The sequence below is a fragment of the Balaenoptera ricei genome, chromosome 17, assembly GCF_028023285.1.
Source record: "Balaenoptera ricei isolate mBalRic1 chromosome 17, mBalRic1.hap2, whole genome shotgun sequence".
In the NCBI taxonomy this organism is placed as follows: Eukaryota; Metazoa; Chordata; class Mammalia; order Artiodactyla; family Balaenopteridae; genus Balaenoptera; species Balaenoptera ricei.
This window is the reverse complement of record NC_082655.1, coordinates 9,335,733-9,354,594: the sequence shown is the minus strand read 5'-3', so window position 1 is coordinate 9,354,594 and position 18,862 is coordinate 9,335,733. Positions and strand designations below refer to the sequence as shown.

Sequence of the window (18,862 nt, the reverse complement as noted above, 5' to 3'; positions counted from 1 at the left end):
TAGTTTCTGAGCTGTTGCCTTGCTGCCAGCCATTTTTCAGGGCGTTCTTTTCTTCTCATTCCAATTCTTCGGATTAAAGATCATGTTTCCTTTATCACAGATGTGAGGACAAGCCATTCCCCGCCCCCCACCCCGGCTGAGGGCTGCATTAAGATGCTAATCGATAGCTTAAGGGGAAAAATGGAAAGAAACAGACTGTGATCAAGGGGTGAGTCTTAGCTTAAGTGCAGCGTAGGGACTGGGTGATAGAAACTCCTCTCCTATCATTCGGCAACCAGGAGCCCAGAGCTTGGGAATTAGAGCAGATGCATTTCTTATCTGGCTTCATGCTTTGGGGAGTAGAGGGAACCGAAGGGTTTGCAAATCTCTACGGTATGTGACTTACCTGTCTCCCGAGCAGGATAAATGACTTCAAAGAATTTAAGCAGCCTGAAAGATTAACAGCTAAGTCAGAGCTGTGGGGTTTATATGAGTTCTTAGTGAAAGATACAGAGGGTGGAGGTGGGGAAAGGCTTGATAACTTTGCTTTAAGTCCTCTGGAAAAAAAAAATGGAATAATAATCCTACCAAGAAGTCACAGCGGTGAAACAGGATCAGAGAAACAGAGAAAAATGCCTTTGCTATGAACTGAATAGCATCCATGAACAGAATGACAAAGCACTGATTCAGCGTGGGATGGGAAACCTCTTCTGACAGTAATTACGTGTATTGAAGGAGCAGAACAGGATCACAAGGTGATGATTTCCCCTTCCTGCTGTAAAGGTCTGTGAGCCAAGCATCACCTGTCCTGTGAGCCAGTAGAAGTCTTCTGAAGAACTGGCTAGGGGTTGCTCGTGAATTTTAGCAGGGTGGGCAAGCCTGGCCCCATTGCCTGTTCTTATAAAGCCGAAAATGGTTCTACATTTTTAAACAGTTGTAAAAAAGCAAAAGAAGAAGAGTATTTCATGATGTGTAAAAATGATATAAAATTTAATTTCATTATCCACATGTGAAGATCTCTTTGGCTGTGATATGCTCCCTTCAGCTACCCACACCCCAAACTTTAACTCATCCTTTTTATTCTCACCTCAGACTTCCCCGTCACCAGGAAGCCTTCTCTGATACCCTCCCATCCCATTAAGGGTAATATTTCTGTATTTGTCTTATTGTGCTGTATTGGGATGATCTCTTTGCTTGTCTGTCTCCCTCAGTAGGTTGTGTGTATGTGTGTAACTTCAGGGCAGGTACCCTTGTACCTCAAGCATCCTGCATCCCAGCACCTACAATGGTTCAGGCCAGCTGGGACCCACGCAGGAGGTGCGGACAGTGAGGATATTGTCAGAAGAGGAGGCAGGGGCCAAACACTGTCTCCGGGAATGGTAGAGGAGAGCCATTTGTGTGCCAGACCTTTTCAGGGTGCTGGGGACTCAGCTCCAAATAAGCCAGTCTGGATCCCTGCCCTCATGGCCTGTACATTTCAGTTTAGGGAGATCAGTTATCTCAACGTTACTTTTCTCATCTATGAAATGAAGATCGCAAGAGTAGCCACCGCAGAAGGCTGTCAGAAGGATAGAATGGTCATAAGGAAAGGGCTTACAGCACCTGGTTCAAGGTAGACATTTGAGAATTGTTACCCATTGTCTGCCTAGAAAGATTGCATTTCTGAACTTTTGGTTGACTCTTGTGAAATATACCTATTGTGCTAACAGTAACATTTCTGGATGAAGCAGCAGGAACAAAAGCCACAGCCCTGGTTCTGCTTCAGTGACTGGCTAGCTGTGTGGCCTTGGGCAAACTGCTTGACCTCTCTGAGGCTCATTTTCCTTGTACTTAAAAATGCAGGTACAAAAAGACAAATGCTGCAGGCTTCCACTTGTACGAGGTACCTAATAGTCACAATCATAGAGACAGAAAGTAGAATGGTAGTTGCCAGGGATGGGGGGGACGGGAGAATGGGGAGTTACTCTTGAATGGGTGGTGCAGAGTTTCAATTTTACAGGAAGGAAAGAGTTATGGAGATGGAAGTTAGGGATAGTTGCACACTGTTATGAATTTATTCAATACCATGGAACTGTATGCTTAACATGGTCACTATGAGTTTCCCTACTCAATGCCCCCAATTCCTCTCCTCTCCTCTCTCTCAAGGCCACGCCAATCAGGCATCACAGCAGCACCCCACCCAAACCGCCTCTGTCAAGGTCTCCATGACTCCCATGTGGCTAACTGCTCCGCTCACTCGACCTCTCAGTAGCGCTCTGTGCCTGCAATAGGTCATTCCCTCCATGCAATGAGGTCTGCACTTGGCATCCCCAACGCCATACTCTTCTGATTGCCTTCTATTTCATCAACTGCTTCTGCTCAGCCTCTTTTGCTGGTTCCTCCTCGTCTCCTTGACCTCTTGAGGTTGCTGGGTATAGTCCTCAGGTGTCTCCTCTTTTTTCTCTATACTTGTTCACTTGGAGATCGCATCTTGTCTCATGGTTTTAAAGGTTATCTATAACTTGTCAAATCCATAGATAGATAGACAGACAGACAGACAGATAGATAGGTACCTTCAGCCCTAAATAATCTTAACTCCACACTCAGCTATCTACAGAACATTTCCACTAGATGCCTCATATGCATCTCAGATTTAACATTTAAAAAGCCAAATTCACGTCCTTTTGCAAAAACCTGCACCTTCCCTAATCTACTCCCATCTCAATTAATGATACCTTCATTCTTCCACGTACTCAAAATACTGCATAATCTTCCTGGATTCTTCTCCTTCTTCCACATCTCACATTCAATCTATCAGAAAATCCTGTCATTTCTACTCTTATTCTTGTTTTAATTGTCTGTGGCTGGGTTCTTTTTTTAAATTATTTTTATTGGGATATAGTTGCTTTACAGTGTCATGTTAGTTTCTGCTGTACAATGAAGTGAATCAGTACCATGTGTAAAACAGATAGCTAGTGGGAACCTGCTGTATAACTCAGGGAGCTCAGCTCGGTGCTCTGTGGTGACTTATATGGGTGGGAAGGGGCAGCAGGGGGGAGATCCAAGAGGGAGGGGATATATGTATACCTATAGCTGTCATTTCTACTCTTAAAAGGTATCTAGATTCTAAATATTAAGATTCCTCACCACCTCCATCACCCTGGTCCAAGCCACTCTTGGCTCTCACTTGGATTATTGCTAATGCACTAGTGTTCCTGATTAATCGCCTTGCCTCTGCCTTTGCCTCCTTCAGTGTATTCTCAATCCAGCAGCTAGAGAAGCCCTTGTTAGCACCCATCAGATCTTCTCACCTCTCTACTCAAAGCCCTGCATGACTTCCTGTCTGACTCAGAGTAAAAGCAAATGTTCTTATCATGACCCAGGAGGCTGTTCATGACCTGACCTCTGTTACTTCTCTAATTTCATTTCTGCTTCTCTCTGCTAACTTCACCTGCCCTGCACTGGCCTGGGGCTGACCTGCCCAATTTAACCAGAAGATAAATTGCTGGGAATGTTTTCATATTTGATGTGGAGGCAGGATACAAGGACAATTGGACTTTTCTCAGGGGAGACACCTTACACGTCTTCACTGTGGGGAAGCCACAGGGTCTCAGGTCAACTGGATGCCCGAGCTCATTGTTGGAAGCCGACATTGTTAAGAACAATAACTGGCTCCCAGGAGGATCTGGGATGCGAGGTTATGAACGGGCTTTTGCTCCATTTGTGCAGATGGAAAGGGATTTTCTCAGGGATATAATTTTTAGGCTCTTTTTCTGTCTGGCAGGCAGTCATCTGAGACCGGAGGTGGGTATGTTTTATTGGGGGAGGGACGTATGTTTGCTGAGTGGATGCTCTTCTCACCTGTCAGCCACAGGCCTTCACAATGACAAATGTGGGCCTGATCTTCTAGCAGACCTTCTACACTGTTTCCTAGTGGTTACAGGCACTGTTTTAATAATGAACACGTTCATGGGCACCACGACCAGCTTGCCCAGTGTTGGCCAGCTCTGTCCTTTGACTTGCAGAGTGATTTGTGGCAACCTGGCTGGGTTTTTGCTTCCCTGTGTGTATGCAGGGTTTTCAAGTGGGCTTATGTACCACATGCTGATTTTTCTCCATGCTGTTTTCCCTCTGCCCAGCTGCGAGCTCACCTGTGGTCACAGTACACAGGTCACAGCAGGCAGACAGCTTCTCTGGCCACGTCTCTCTGCTTCTCTGCCTCAGAGCTTTTGCACCTGGGAGCTTGCTCAGCTGTAGCACAGGAAAACTGACAGAGGAGGGAATTTATATCCCAGGGGCAACTCTCAACCCGGGAAGAACAGGGCTCCGTGGATGAATGCCCCAGATGCCCGTCCCAAGGTGGAATGATTCTCTGGTGTATTTCACATGGGTTCTCGGGGGGCTCCTGGTGGAATTGAGCCCAGTTACCCGCAAGGATTACCTCATTCTTTACTGGCTTTTCTCCCTCCCTGTTCCAGTCTCTCCACTCTTTCTCAGCTGTGTTTTCTGGGATCACTTTCCAAATATACTACCTGCATCCAACATTCTGTCTCTGTTCTTGCGGAAACCCAAATTAAGGCAGCCAGGCATGTGGGCACAGGATAGAGTCAAAAGCTGTCATTCACTGAACATTCGCTGAGTGCCAGATCCTTGGCTAGGATAATGACCCTTCAAGGCACACAATTTTCTCCCCACTTTACAGATGATAAACCAAGACAGAAAAAGTTGAGTAACTCTCCCAAGGTTCCCTGCTCCAACTCCCTCTTTCTCATGAGAAAACATCCCTTCCTGCTGTACTGACAACAGAGAGAGGCCATCTGATATGAGCTTTACTAATTTCCTCTCCGTTGACTTACATTCTCTCTGAGTCACCCATGTGGTCTTCCCCCCAACATGGTCTAGGAGGAGAAGCTTCTCCAAAGGAGGTAACATGAGTCTTGGGGGTAGATGGTCCTGGGCCCTACCTGTGACTGTTCACTTATTAATGTCTGTCCTTGGGCAGGTCTCTTATGTTTCTGGGTCTGAATTTTCTCACCTATAAAAATGGAGTAATAATGTCTTAAAACTGTAACGATTAGATAATGTTTTACTAAACTCTGTACATCTACAACCTGTACAGTGGCTGTTTCTAAGGAGGTGTGCAATCCACATCATGTACTTTGTAGCTATGAAAACATTGAATTATGTTTTCTTTCTTGTGTCTTTATTCTCTGCCTCTCAACCACTTCTTACAAACATACTCAAATCCCCTCCTATTCCTCCTGCCCGCAACTGATAATGAACTGTCTTTCCTTGTCACTCTGTGTTGTTAATGAAGCAAAGAACATTTTGCCACACAATCATTGAAATGTCTATTTATTAATAAGTGGTGCGGTATTTATTTGTTTTAAGATAGAACATAAAAAATCAGGTAAGAATTGTTTGCATAATATATATGGAAATCAACTTATTAAAGTTGTTCAAATATTGGACAGAGCCAGAATATAAATTACACATACAGTTTAAAAATTACAGGAAATCATATTATAAAGAGCACTAAAGGCCACTTGTGGAAGAGTTGTGTTCCCATGTAAGCCAGAATGTGAAGAAAGCCTACTGTAGCATGGAGACAAATTCAGGGAGCAAGGCACCAGAATTCTATGCCGTAAAGGGGGGTTAAAGAAAATACAATCCCAAATCAGATACAACGGATTCATGTCACTGGAAACCTCAGTTTGCTGTTCAGATTGGTGTTTTCCATCACTGCTACATCACAAAGAGAAAAAAGAAAGAGAAGAATAGCCATACCCCATTGGAAGCAATGTGGAAAGCCTTTTCCTCTTTAAAACAGGGAATGATTGACGAATCTGATGAAGTTGGTGCATCTTTCTAAGGTGATTTTCAGGATGGGGCAGGGCCCACCTCACATCTCCAACAGCAAAGCCTCTGACACTTGACAACAAGGTGGCTGCCAGTCTCCGAACTTGGCATCCCATCTGGACTCCCTGAACCCTCACAGGAACTTCGGAGGGTGGAGCTGCGCTCCCCTCCCTTGGAAAAGGATTCGGAGGGAAAAGAAGAGCCCAATTATCAGATCAGGTTGGCTTCCACTGGGAACCTCGATCTTTTCACATCGAGAAAGAGAAACACAACTGTTCTGAGCCTTTGGCCTCCCAGAGGATGTTTTTGAAGACTCACCTGTTTCTGCAGGATCTCTAAGCTCTGAAATAAAGGTACAGTCTAGAGACAAAAGACTAGTCAGGAGGGACATTTGAACTTGTTTGGTTAAAACAATGAAAGGAAATCCTTGGGGGCAAAGAACAAGGGGCACTTGTGGGATAATCTGTAGCCACCCCAAACTCCCAGAGCTGACGGATTCCAACATGAAGCAGATGGACAATTCAGGTGGCATTATTCTCTGCCACCGACAGCTGGATCGTGAAACCACGCAAAGGAGCAGGCAGGACCCGCCGAATAGCAAGGGGAACAGTCAATGCAAGAATCACTCTTCTCTCCAGGGAACCGACAGGACTGTGACCATTTTACTTAAAGGTGATGGGGTGTGGGAGGGCAAGGCTTTGTGGAAGCCCACAACACATGATTTGGGAGCATTTCCATTGACCTGGGAGACTTGGGGTGGGGAGGAAGAATGGGCTTTGGAGGTGCATGGGTTTTGGTTAACGGCTTCTCCCTCTCAGCTTCGGCTTTCTATAAGATGGAAACAGTAATACGTTCTCAGTGGGGTTGTGATGAGGATTGCATGAAGTCGAGGGAGAGAACTATGACATCACGTGCTGCTCATAAAGAGAGCTTAGGGTGGGTTCTCCTCCCCTTCCCTGACCTCAGTCTTGTGGACAGAGGAAGAGAATAGAACACTGAGGGAAAACATGCTCTCATTTTGCATTACTCTTAGGCAACAAATTGTAGAGTCCACGTGACAAGTCTAAGAGGAATTACAAATATATTCCTAACCCCTGGGCAAGGCTTTTGACCGCTTAATTATAAGTCACACTCAGGTTATTCTTACATAGACCCCATTTTTGACTTATTTCCCTCTGAAACTTATTTTAAGCTTAGAACGGTGCTATGTGAAGGCTGACAGAATGACAGTCATTGAAGTCACTGGGTCACCTATTGCCATCCAAGAACTTGACCACCTTTCTTTCTATCTCTTAGGAGCTCCTGACTCAGGAGAACTGAACATCCTGCTACTGGCTTTAACAAGGGGAGCCCTGCAAAATTCTGGAAAATCTATCCCAAGCACAATATAAGTGGAAACCAATTATGGAAATCCTCATTTGAGCCAATGGAGGCCTGTTGACTTCCTAAAATAATTTTCTAGTTACAGGAACATAAGATATCTTCAGTTGAATCCTGTTTGCTTCTTTGTAGCTTTTGGTGAAGACTAGAATACCTGGCTGTGATATGACCCAGACAGACATTCTCTGGGACAAAGCAGGAGGAGCCAGGCTGTGCCCAGGTGGGACCCAGAGATCCCAGGGCATAGGGACAACTTTAGTAGACCTGCTGACTTGGGGTCATATACTTCCCCAAAGAAATCACATCCCATTTCCTAAAATCAAGCCCATACATTTTTTTCAAGGAGAAATCCTGGTAAATTGGCTTATAGGTAAGGATATAACCTGAGGCATCACTCTGGAGCTGAATGAGTCCAAGTGATGGACCAAAGAGCTGAACCAGTCTAAGCTTGGGGGAGAGGCCAGGGGAGCGGAGGGGAGGAGTGCTCTTCTTCATTCCTTCTCTCAACCGCACACAGCAGCAGTGGTATGTCTACAGCTTTGGAACACAGCAGGATTTTGGAAGAAAGAGCGATGTCATCTTTCAAGGCATGGGATCATCAATCATATTCCAGAGATGGGAAGATGTCCCAACACATGTGTCTGGTTTTGCAGTTTCTCCAGTGGACCAGGAAGTTCTCTCTCATCTCCTGGGCTCAACAGAAATACTTTATTCTCACTGGGTATTTTACTTTTAGTTTTTGATCTCCAACAGCTGGTCCAGGAGTTAGGAGACCTGAGTTCTAGATTCTGCTACACAACCACTCATTTAATCACTGATCGACTAAGTGTGACTCCCTTTGCTCTGAGCCTCTGCTTCCTGATATAAAAAGAGAGGTGGTCTGGGTGATTAAGGTCTCTTCTTGCTCTGAGCATCTAAGAATCTATGAAATTATACCTCCCTGTGTCTATGATAATAAAGCAAAACACTAGTCACAGTTTTCCTGCAGGAATGCCAGAGTTGAGGCTGTTCAAAGCTGGGAACAAATCCCCCTGAGGAGGGTTTCAGCAAACTTAAAACTCTTTCTTGGAAGTTCTCCACTCATTGCTAGCATCTGTCTGACAGACATCATGGCACGGTTGAATTTCCTCGTTGAAAACACTCATTTCTTTATATTTAATTATTCCTTCTATTTGGCTTTACCTCCTACAAATCATCCTTCGAGACAACGGTGCAGTATCTGGTACAGATCTGGTACAGTCCCATGGAACTGCCGCAGCCCAACCACTGGGATCCAACAGTCTTGCTCTCCTCATTCCGACATTCCTGCTCTTCCTTATTTTGATGGAAAAAGTAAGCATTTCTATTTCTAGAGATGTCCTTATTTAAATAGCAATTGTGAAAGTGCCTGATTTTGTTGTGTAAAAATTGGGATTGTATCTTCACCACTCTTTTTCTGAAAAAGATTTTCTAGTGTAAATTTAGAGTTCATGAGTAATACCAAGACTCAGGCAATGGAGTCCATACATACTGTAAAAAAAGGACATGAATAACAGTACCCCGGATATGGCAGTCATTGTAGTAGGGGCTTTATCTATATGGATTGTGTCTTTGAAAATCAAAACACATCAGGAAAGCCAAAGACGTTTGAATATAACTCAAATTTTCATCCAGGGCATCTCTATATCCTTCTGAGCTCTTTGGTATTTTTCATTACTGGTTTCCTAAAGCACTAAAGCTATGCAGATAGGCTGGTTCCTAACATGTTCTGACCTGGGCATCGTGATACTTGCTACCTGATTTAGGGGACTGTTGGCTCAGTTTTAAATAGTGTAATATCAGTAACACAGAACTTTGGGTTGATTTGAATACAAAGAAAGGACTTACAGTCTGTTTAAAAGTTCATCCTGAAACAAGCAAGCCTTCAAAGACAAGTGAGGACATGGGAAGATTCCTCAGGATGCCCAGGGTTCAGAAAGCAAAGATAATCCTTGGGGTTCTAGGTGCCCTGGATATGTATTCAAGGAAAACAAAGAGTAGCTATGGGGCATCTTCTGGAGGAAGCTGGGGTGCACTTTCCAAAGTGAAGTTGGCTTCTTAGGACACTGGACACATTTATTCTCTTGTCCCAGGAGAATCTGATGTGCAGGTTTCCAGAAGCAGAGTGACACTTTTCTCTAAATAGATACTGTATATTGGTCTTTACTATAAGCTTCTCTTGGTCAACACAATGAAATGGAAGTAGCTCAGCTCCTTGCCTGGTCTCAATCATGGTAGGGATTTGGAGAGGAAGAGAAAGCTGATTTCTCCAAGAGCCTTCTCAGATACTCCAGAAACTCCTTCTTCCACAGCTTGTCTGGAGCTATAATGTCTAAAGCATTGAACCCAAACTCAAAGTCCCCATACAATCCAATCAGCTGTCCCTGAGCTGATGGGGTCATTACGATTTTGATGCAGAATTTTTGCTTTCACTTTCTTCCATGTTCAGTCTCTCACTGATTCCAACCTAGGAAGCATTCCTGTCTGTATAGTTGTCTGCAGGGATGAAATCAGGTTCTTTCCACTTCTGGTAGACATAATTTAAAGGGACCTTTAATAATTCAAGGCCACCAGATTCCTAGCTTTTTGATAGCAGTCTGTATTTTTCTTATCTCCAAATTTCTGGTGCATTGTGCAGTGCCTAGAAGACAGTGGTGCTTAATAAATCTTGTAAATGAATAAACAAAGGAACGTTTTTATCACGCTCATTAGAGTGGCATGGAATTATGACAATGATCTTGGCCAGTTATGAGTAGCTCCTGTTATGTTAACATTTTCCATAAGTAATTATTCTTTCAACTTAGTGTCTAGGAACTGTCTTGCACAAAATAGGCATTAAATGCATACTGTTGATTAATGAGCTCATTTGATGTACAGTATATACCTTGGGGTTTTCTGGCTATGTTTTCATGACAACTAGAGCTTTATAATATCAACGCCATGTCTAATAAGTCTAATCTCTCAGTTTCCAGAACAAACACAGTTAGTGAATAGTACTTTCTCAATTTGATTTTTCTTTTCTCTCACAATAAAAAGAACAAAAAAACTTTCAGTATTTGCTTGTGTGCTAGTCTCTGATAGTCAAAACTCAAAACTGATCTCAAGTATTTTCTTCTCAGCCCAGTAGGATCACCCTTCACCTAACATTTGGAAAGTGTATTTATCTCATTAATGTTGATCCTGCTAAAAGACGACCTCTTCAATTTTGCATATATCATGTTGTGACACAGAGACTGAATACATATATCATAGTTTCCCTTGAGAATATCATCCTTCATTTGTCATTATTTCATGGAGTTCTGCTGAAACTATTGCAATTTCCTGGGCAAGCTTCAGAACCACTGGTTTATCTGAAGTAGAATAATCTTGGGCTGTGTTATTTACCAATTCTGCTGGATTATTTCATCATGCTGTTTTTTTTTTTGTTTGACAAAAAGATGTTTGTGGAAGCACACACTGTTTCTCCTAATAACTTATGTTCAATCCCAGACTCTGAATTTCTACTTCATCAATGCCAGCCATGTTGATGATGTCGTCTGTGGGCAGGCAACTTGAGTAGGTTTGGTTTGCATTTCTGGAATGTGGTTTTTTTTAAAGGAATATCAAAGCAGAATATTCCAGATGATTTTTCTTTCTTTTTTGTTTTCTTAGATGGGAAAGAACAGCTCTTACGATTCTTATCATTTATTCATTCATGAAGATGTAGTTTGCCTTTGTCTACACTGATAAAGACAACATACTGCATTGGAGGTACGTAATCAACACAAACCCAATCCCTGCCGTCCTGGCCTTATGATCCAGCAGGGAAGCTAGACTGTCCTCTAATGGTTTGGAAAATAATACAAACTCCAATTCTTCATCAGTTACTAAAAGAACCTAAGGTAATCCTCTAACTTTGGAGCCACGGTAACTATTTTTAACCTGAGGATGAGAAAGTCTCACTCTTCCAGCTGGGAACTCCATTGAGTTCTTGGAAAATGCCTCTATTTGTAAGATACTGAGGCCAGTAGGTTCTGCAAGAATATTAATAAGTTAGAAAAATAATTGGTATGTTAGATGGCTCAATCATTTTTGACAAAAGATTCCAGGAAGTTCAGAATCAAGAACCGAACTCTAAGGAAGGGGCATAAGGTTTCTTAGGTCATCAACTCCAGTGGCACTTGCAGCCATACTGAAGGGAGTCAGGAGGATCACACGCCCTTTGCCCTTCAGATAGCCAGAAAGTCAAATGGCAAACCATGGGGGAGGGGGTTTCACGTCTGATGTATGTGCGCACTCTTGTGTATTTCCTACCTCGGACTTCAAAGTCAACACCCATCCATTCGTGGGGCTCACCAAGTAAAACTCCTTTTTTACCACTCACAAAGCCAAGGACTTCAGGCTTTGGTTGTAAGTTCCTAAAGTCAGGGGCTGACCCTTCATTATTACTGTACTCTGAGCCTTTTACATGGTACCTGTTGACACATAGGTTGAAAGAAACCAATCTCTGAGGAAGGAGCTCCTCTCTCCAATATAGTGCAAGATCCCTGCATTAGGTAACGATGAAACCATCAGCCATCATGTCTGCCACAGCCATTATGGCTCTTGACAAGACCGCAAGGGAGAACATCGGTGGGATGTAGACACTCGCTTAGGCCGTTTCAAACATCCTGATTGTCATCAAGGCAACCATCCACAACCTGTGCTTAGACGTATGAAAAGAGTGAGACAATAACACTGCAGTGTAGTCATTTAGCTAATTACCTCAAGCCTAACGGAAACCTTTCCCATCAGTGTGTTTCAGAGAGTAGCAATGTCTCCTAGCAGGATGGCTTCTGCTTCATATTAATGCTTATATAGTAGGACGGTGAGCTCAGCTAGTCTTACAGCTATGTGTGGTTTAAAAAAATCTAGAGGAGGAAAAATGGATGGTTCTGGAAATTTTGTCTCTTTGCATATTAATGAATGTTGTAGCTCACTTGTATTATTACTTTTTTCTGGATCCAAAATGCAAAGCATCCGACAAACATGTTTTGCAATAAAAGCAGACCTCCTCCTCCCGCTGGATAAACAGTGTCACGAGTGCTTTCCACACAACAGAGTACAGGCATCTCGGTCCTGTTGTGTAAACTGTAGAGTGGTGTGGCAGGAGGGACCGGGGCCTGGAGTGAGTCAGCTGACCGGGTTTTGAGTCCCAGTTCTCTGGGGAACAATGGAGTGGCCCTGGGCATATGTCTTTACCTGGGCCTAAGCTTTCTCATTTTTACAAGGAAGGACGTGGACTGGATAATTTCTGTGTGCCCTCTTGGCTCTAGCTCCTATTTGAGATGGATATTTTATACAAGTATCACGGGGAAGAATGTGAATTGGAACCTCATTTTGAAGGCACTGAACTCCTGCCCTGAGGGGCACCCCGCTGCTGATAAATCTTGTTATCTTTGGCTACATAATTTGGGAACTATCTTAATGTGCATGTGTGTGTGTTTTCTCCCTGCCTAGTCACAACTCATCCGACATGTTACACCTGCTACCACCCTTCATAGATGAGGAAACCGGGGCATGATAGTTGACAATGACAGACTAAGTGAGGTCCCTTTGAGAGCTTTTGGAAGGGTTTTCCAGCCTTTCCTTAATAAAATAATGTTTTAAATTATTGGTTTTGAAGATGTGATGACTATCTCGTTCCTGCCCTCATGTTTTTAGCTCAGGAGGCAACCTCATTGGTACACAATGTATTTTTGTTGAGAGAATTATTTGCTTGCTTTAGAAAACGGTTAATTGTTGGACTGTTTTACACAAAGGGGCAGTGATGCTAGAAACAACGTAGACGACTTTCTCTGCTCGCCCAGCCAAAACCCAGCCAGTCAACCACACAGACACATGGCACGGCTCACCAGTCATTTCTCCCTGGACTGGTCCAGTCATGATTCAAAGTAAGAACAGCGGATAAATGTGTATCCTAAAGAGGTTAGCGGTACCATTTATATAGTGTAAAGTCATGCAAACCATGCTTGAAAGGAAGCGGCTTCACTGTGGTGACCTGGAGAAGAAAAAGGCCACGAGAAGCCCCAGCCCAGGTGGGGCTACCACGCACATGCATGCGTTTGATGCAGCCGCTGGGAATCTCACAGGTACATGGCGGGTGTGAGAGCAAGTGAGCTATACAAAGTCTGTCTACATTACAAGGAGGAGCCAGCCCACGACCCCATTTAAGTGGGCTTGTTGGAAGGGGTCCATATCGAATCAGAAATGCCATCCCCCGTGGACGACAAAGGCATGGAGCCACTGGGCGTGAAGGGGTCTGTGTCCGTGTCTGTCTCACCCTCGGCGAGGTACCGTTTCTCCCTCATCCAGCTGGACCCCCCGCTCGGGCCAAACACATAATCGTCTCTGTCTTGGGAGATGCTGAAGCCACTTGGAGAGCGTTCCAGCTCCTCGTGGTTGACGGACATCAGGGACAGGGGCGTGTCACTGTCCCGGGTGATGCTGCGTCTCTGCTGGGGGGAGAGCCGGTCCGAGCAGGGACTGTGCAGTTCAGCCTGGGAGTGGTAGCTCCCTCGGGAGTCGAGAAGAGTCAAGATAGGCAGGACGGTGGGCCTTTCCGCATAGGTGGTCGCCGAGGAGGAAAGGGTGGCGTGAACCTTGCCGGAACTGGGCGCCCCTCGGGACAGGTTCACGGGGTCGTGGGCAAAAAACCCATAGGGGCCGGCTTTGTCAATGGGCACCTGGTGGAAGCTGTAGGGGGCGTTGGGGGCGCCGGTCTCGGAGTAGTTACAGATGATGGTTTTCAAATCCGAATCCCTGTGGTCCTCTTCCTTCTCCACCTCAGCTGGCGAGGAGGTCCCCTTGGTCGGGCAGAAGTCGGTGACGTGCACCTGCAGCCGCTGCACATGCTGCAAATGCATATCCACCAGGAAATCCAGTTTCTTCCCCATGTCGTGAACCTGGAAAATACGAGGAACCGTGAATCACTGCTTTCTCCGGACCTGCGGGTAGTTTTATTGGTCGGGAGGAAAAACTATAGCATTTACTTTTCAGAAAGGAAGAGGGTTCTTGCAAGTCGTAATCATCATAACAGCTAATTATTTCGTGCCTCTTGATTTTGAGCCTTGCGCATGGATTCGTGCTAATCTAAAAAAAAAAAAAAAAAACAGGGCAAGGACTTTCCAGACAGCCGGAAGCAGAGAGATGGGTGGAGGACAAGTTTTACCCGAGGAGGAGGTGGCCTTGCTGCTGCTGTTTGGGTCTAGGAGCGGGAGTTCTTGATTTGCAAACATCCCCTTACAGAAGCATCTAGACTGTTTGTGCACATTTCCCCTACCTGGTGATGTAAGCCCCAAAGATAGAAGGGCAGTGGTTAGCAAGAATTGAGCTTCTCAGAACTGGAGACCCTGCCTAGGGGTCTTGGAGGCCAGTGGAAGATACACTGAGATAAGCTGCATCTATCTGCTCTTACCTACAAAATTGAGAACGTATCAAAATCTCTGAGTGCACAGACACAAGTGTGCATTCATGTGTGTACGGGATGTTCTTTCCCTGACAGTTCATAACTCACCAGGAAGCACTGCAGGCAGGTCTACCATCCTCTCTTACAGAGGAAGACACAAAGCGTAGAACTAGGTAATGGCTGAGTTGGTACCCAAGCCTTAACAATAACTAATACTTCTCTAGCAGTTAGTATGCACTTTAAAGATATTAACTTATTTAATTTTCATAACAGCCCTATGAGGTGGATACTAATATTCTCTCTATTTTCCAGGTGAGGAAATAGAGGCACAGAGAGATGAAGTAACTCATCAAACATCACAGAGCAGGTAAATGGAAGAGCTGAGATGACAAATTAAAAATTTAAAATGGAAAAGGATATTCTTGATATACCAAAAAAGAAGAATCATTCACATTTTCTCTTGCTTCTTCTGCACAGATCCAATTTTAGGTTCTGAATAAAATAAAAGGATTGATAGGAATCCTAAAGGAAATTGACAGTGCTATTTATCTAGTGTAAAGTTGGGCAAACGATCCTGAAATATAAGCTGCTTTACTGCAGAAATGAGAGGTGGGCTACCTAGGGTACTGTGACTGAATGGGTTTCTTTCTGTCCTGAATGAACCCCACCCCCATAGCCTGCCCTACTCCAGGCCCCTTCACACAGGCCACACACTGACCCAAACTTTCAGGGAAGGAGGATTACGAATAAATGTGGAGAAGGTCACCAACATTCCTTAAACACCATGAAGTTCATGATAACAGTAGCTACCATCTGTTGAGTGTTTACTGTGTGCCAGCTACTATTGTAGATAATTTACAGGTATCAATTGATTTAATCCTCATGGCAACCTTATGAGGTATTAAAATCCCCATTTTACATACGAGGAACTAAGACTCAGAACAATTTATTCACTTGAATGTGATCACCCAACCAGTAAAGTGCTAAATCGGCGATTTCATTTCCAGATCCTTTTATGAATGGTAGATTCTCAAGTATGTTATATCTCCCTATGAAAAAAATGACATTTGAAAATAAATTTCACATACTTGTTTTTTGGTGAGAGAAAGGAAGGACCTACCTGCCTTTCGACTTTCACAAACTTCCCCATCATGCTTTGGTCTTCAGTTTCGGATGTGGATGGTCTGGCCACATATGGTTCATTCCTAGGAAAGAGCCCATAATGCTGTAAGATCGTGATATCTATTTTTGCCTTGCAAGGTCATTTCAGCTAGACGGGCTGTGGCCCCTGGAACTATCCTTCTCGTGTTCAGGCTGACATAGCCTGGAAGAGGCCACGCAACTCTGGAGGCAAACGGGCATCAGGAAAGGCCAGCATTTTCCTGTCTTCAACAGGGACATCTCATGCTTACCGTGTTTACTGCAGGAAGGTGTGAAGTTTAACCAGTGGACTGCCAGGGAAGTCCTGAAGCTGAATATTAAGCTGCTCTTAGGAAGCTTTGTGTCAAGGTTAATAACTGTGCCCAGAGTGTTTGATTCCTTTAAATTATGCTCCTCGGCCTTTCCGTCTCAGACGACTGGTTGAGGATGGAGTGGGGGAGGGTTTGTCTCATCTTTGAAATTCTACACAGTGGGGACCAATATTCCAATATTTCATCTGTTCCGTTTAGTTAAGACTGGAAAACAGATGTGAAATCTGGAAAATGATGCAAAAGATGATATTCGTAGGTAACAGGATTGAGACGTGTGCTGCATTTGCTCCTTGGCCAGGCACAGTTCATATCTGTCTAAATTCCAGTTAGTTTCAATACTGTTCTATGTAGAAGAGACCTTTCAGGGCACCTAGCTATTGCTTGAAACCATTCATGTCTGGCACTTTCTAGGCAGTTGGTTTTTCTCTCTAGGCTACTGACTCCTGCTAAGACCCTGGCCTGTCTTGGGCTGAGCAATCTTGAATTAAAGCAGATGTCAAAAACTGGTGACCTTGTGCTGAACCCAAGCCCACCAGTGTTTTCCTTGGCTTGCACAGGGTTCTAAACATTTAAGCCATCTCAAAAATGGGGAATTGTACATCAAATCTGGATATGTAGCTTTTCTTGAGAAATCAGACTCTCTGGAAACAGAGATTTTCATTGGTAAAATTAGCAACAGCAGAACAAAGTAACAATTACCTCCTAGGGATGGGGCACGTTCACCCCTTGCTATTCTATCCCCAGGATTGACGCCAAAGATTAGATGCTGTATATTATCCTCCTTACGTTCTTCCTTCTTTAATAATAAGGAGCCTTATTATGATAAGGTGCATAATATTTCTTACGCCTACCTCCCTTCACTCATGTTACCTGCCTTGAAGACATTTGGGAATAAAGAAGTGTACATTTCTTTTATAGTGGACTTTCTAAAGCAGGGGTCCCCAACCCCTGGGCCATGGACCGCTACTGTTAGGAACTGGGCAGCACAGCAGGTGAGCGGTGGGTAAGCGAGCGAAGCTCCATCTGTATTTACAGCCGCTCCCCATCGCTCGCATTACCACCTGAGCTACATCTCCTGTCAGCCTTATGGTGAGTTGTATAATTATTTCATTATATATTACAATGTAATAATAATAGAAATAAAGTGCACAATAAATGTAATATGTTTGAATCATCCCCGCTAACCCCCAGTCCGTGGAAAAGTTGTCTTCCGTGAAACCGGTCCCTGGTGCCAAAAAGGTTGGGGACCGCTGTTCTAAAGGACTGCTCCTTGTTCATGAGGACCTAGCAAAGGACAATTCTCAAACATTTTTTGAGGGAGAGCAGAGCTGCTCTGTTGAGGGACACAGCTCTACCTGTTACAATGTTGTCGGGGACCTGACATCTGATTTCCTTCTTGGGCTCTGTGGGTGATGATGCAGGAAAAGCCAAGACAGCTGACCAGGAATGCCTTGGGCTCTGCTAACATGACGTATTCTTTCGGTTCCAATAAAGCTCATAAGCCTCCTCTTATTTTATAACTAGGAAACCATTAATTTCATTTTCAATAGCCATAAAAAGCAGTGTCACCTATAGGGTCTGGGTGGAAGGGCTGCAAGTCTTTTGTACAGAAACCTCTCAAATGGCCACAGGCCACAGTAGGCTTCAAACTCTTTCTCTTCATCTGGTTTAGGGGAATGGCAACCTCACCCCACCGTGAAGGAACCCAGCTGAGATTTGGGGATGCTCCGTGGGCTTTGGCGCCACACAGCCTGTCAGCCCATGACCACAGCCCCACCTGGGAGATTGCTGGGCTGGGTAGGTGAATGCTGCCCCTTTCTGAGACTTCTTATGTTTTGGAGTAGATGGAGGTCCAGGGGTGAAAATCATATCTATTCTGAAAGAGAGCACACAAAGAGAGGGGATTAAATTAAAAACAGCTTTACAAGAAAAGAGAGGAAAGCAATTCATCCTCTTCCCTCTGTAGTCAGCTATGGGTTTGGAATATAAAGGAGAGGAGAAACAAGAGAGAGGAAGGGGGAAAGGGAAAGGAAGAGGTAAGGAGAGGAAGAGAGAGAGAGAGAGAGAGAGAGAGAGAGAGAGAGAGAGAGAGAGGGAGGGAGAGACAGAGAGACAGAAAGAGAGAAAGAATTTATAATCTCAATGTATTATTATCTTTTTTCGGTCCAGGGGTACCGAGAGCATCTCTCTATCCCAGGGAAGAGAGGCAGCCAAACCACTGAGACGGGGTGACAGTTGTGTCTTGTTATTTCTTATAGGAAATGTCATATGTGCTACAGCCTATCTGGTCTTCCAGCTCTTTTATTCCACCCAAAACATCTAGTTAGGGAGTTTTTCTTTCTAAACCATAGGCTCTGTTTTCAGCTGTGCTCTCTTTTCTCTGCTGCTTTGCAGGCTTCTCCGACCATTAGAGGGATGGATCCAACACTAGCTCCCACACCTTGCTTCCTCTTCTGCTCAAGCCACTAGCTCCCTATCCGCACCACCCTCAGCACAACGGGAGACAAACGCCCCCCCCACCCCCTCCCCTCATCAAGTTGCAGGGCTACGGCAGGGGCAGGGTGTGGGAGCAGCCTTGAAATCTTATCACGGGCCTAGGACCGCTAAGACCATGCACCCAGAAGAAGCCATGCCTCACTCTGTCTCTCTGCAAACCCAACTGCTCCTCCAGTGACCCCACCATGTACTAAATCACCCTTCCTTTCTCTCTGGCCTCCTGCAGTATCAGCATGGCTGGGGGTATGTGATT

At 44.5% G+C, this 18,862-nt stretch overlaps 1 protein-coding gene across 1 annotated transcript in view; it reads right to left on the bottom strand.

The window, feature by feature from the left end:
* Positions 1-12,804: 12,804 nt before the first annotated feature.
* The window catches only part of KCNQ3 (potassium voltage-gated channel subfamily Q member 3), a 295,537-nt gene continuing 289,479 nt past the window's right edge, over positions 12,805-18,862 (bottom strand). The window contains exons 13-15 of the mRNA XM_059901188.1: positions 17,891-17,989; positions 15,762-15,846; positions 12,805-14,138 (exon numbers count right to left, since the gene is read on the bottom strand). Of these exons, the coding sequence (XP_059757171.1) occupies positions 13,404-14,138; positions 15,762-15,846; positions 17,891-17,989 (919 nt within the window). The 3' untranslated portion in view covers positions 12,805-13,403. The remainder of the gene's footprint in view (positions 14,139-15,761; positions 15,847-17,890; positions 17,990-18,862) is intronic.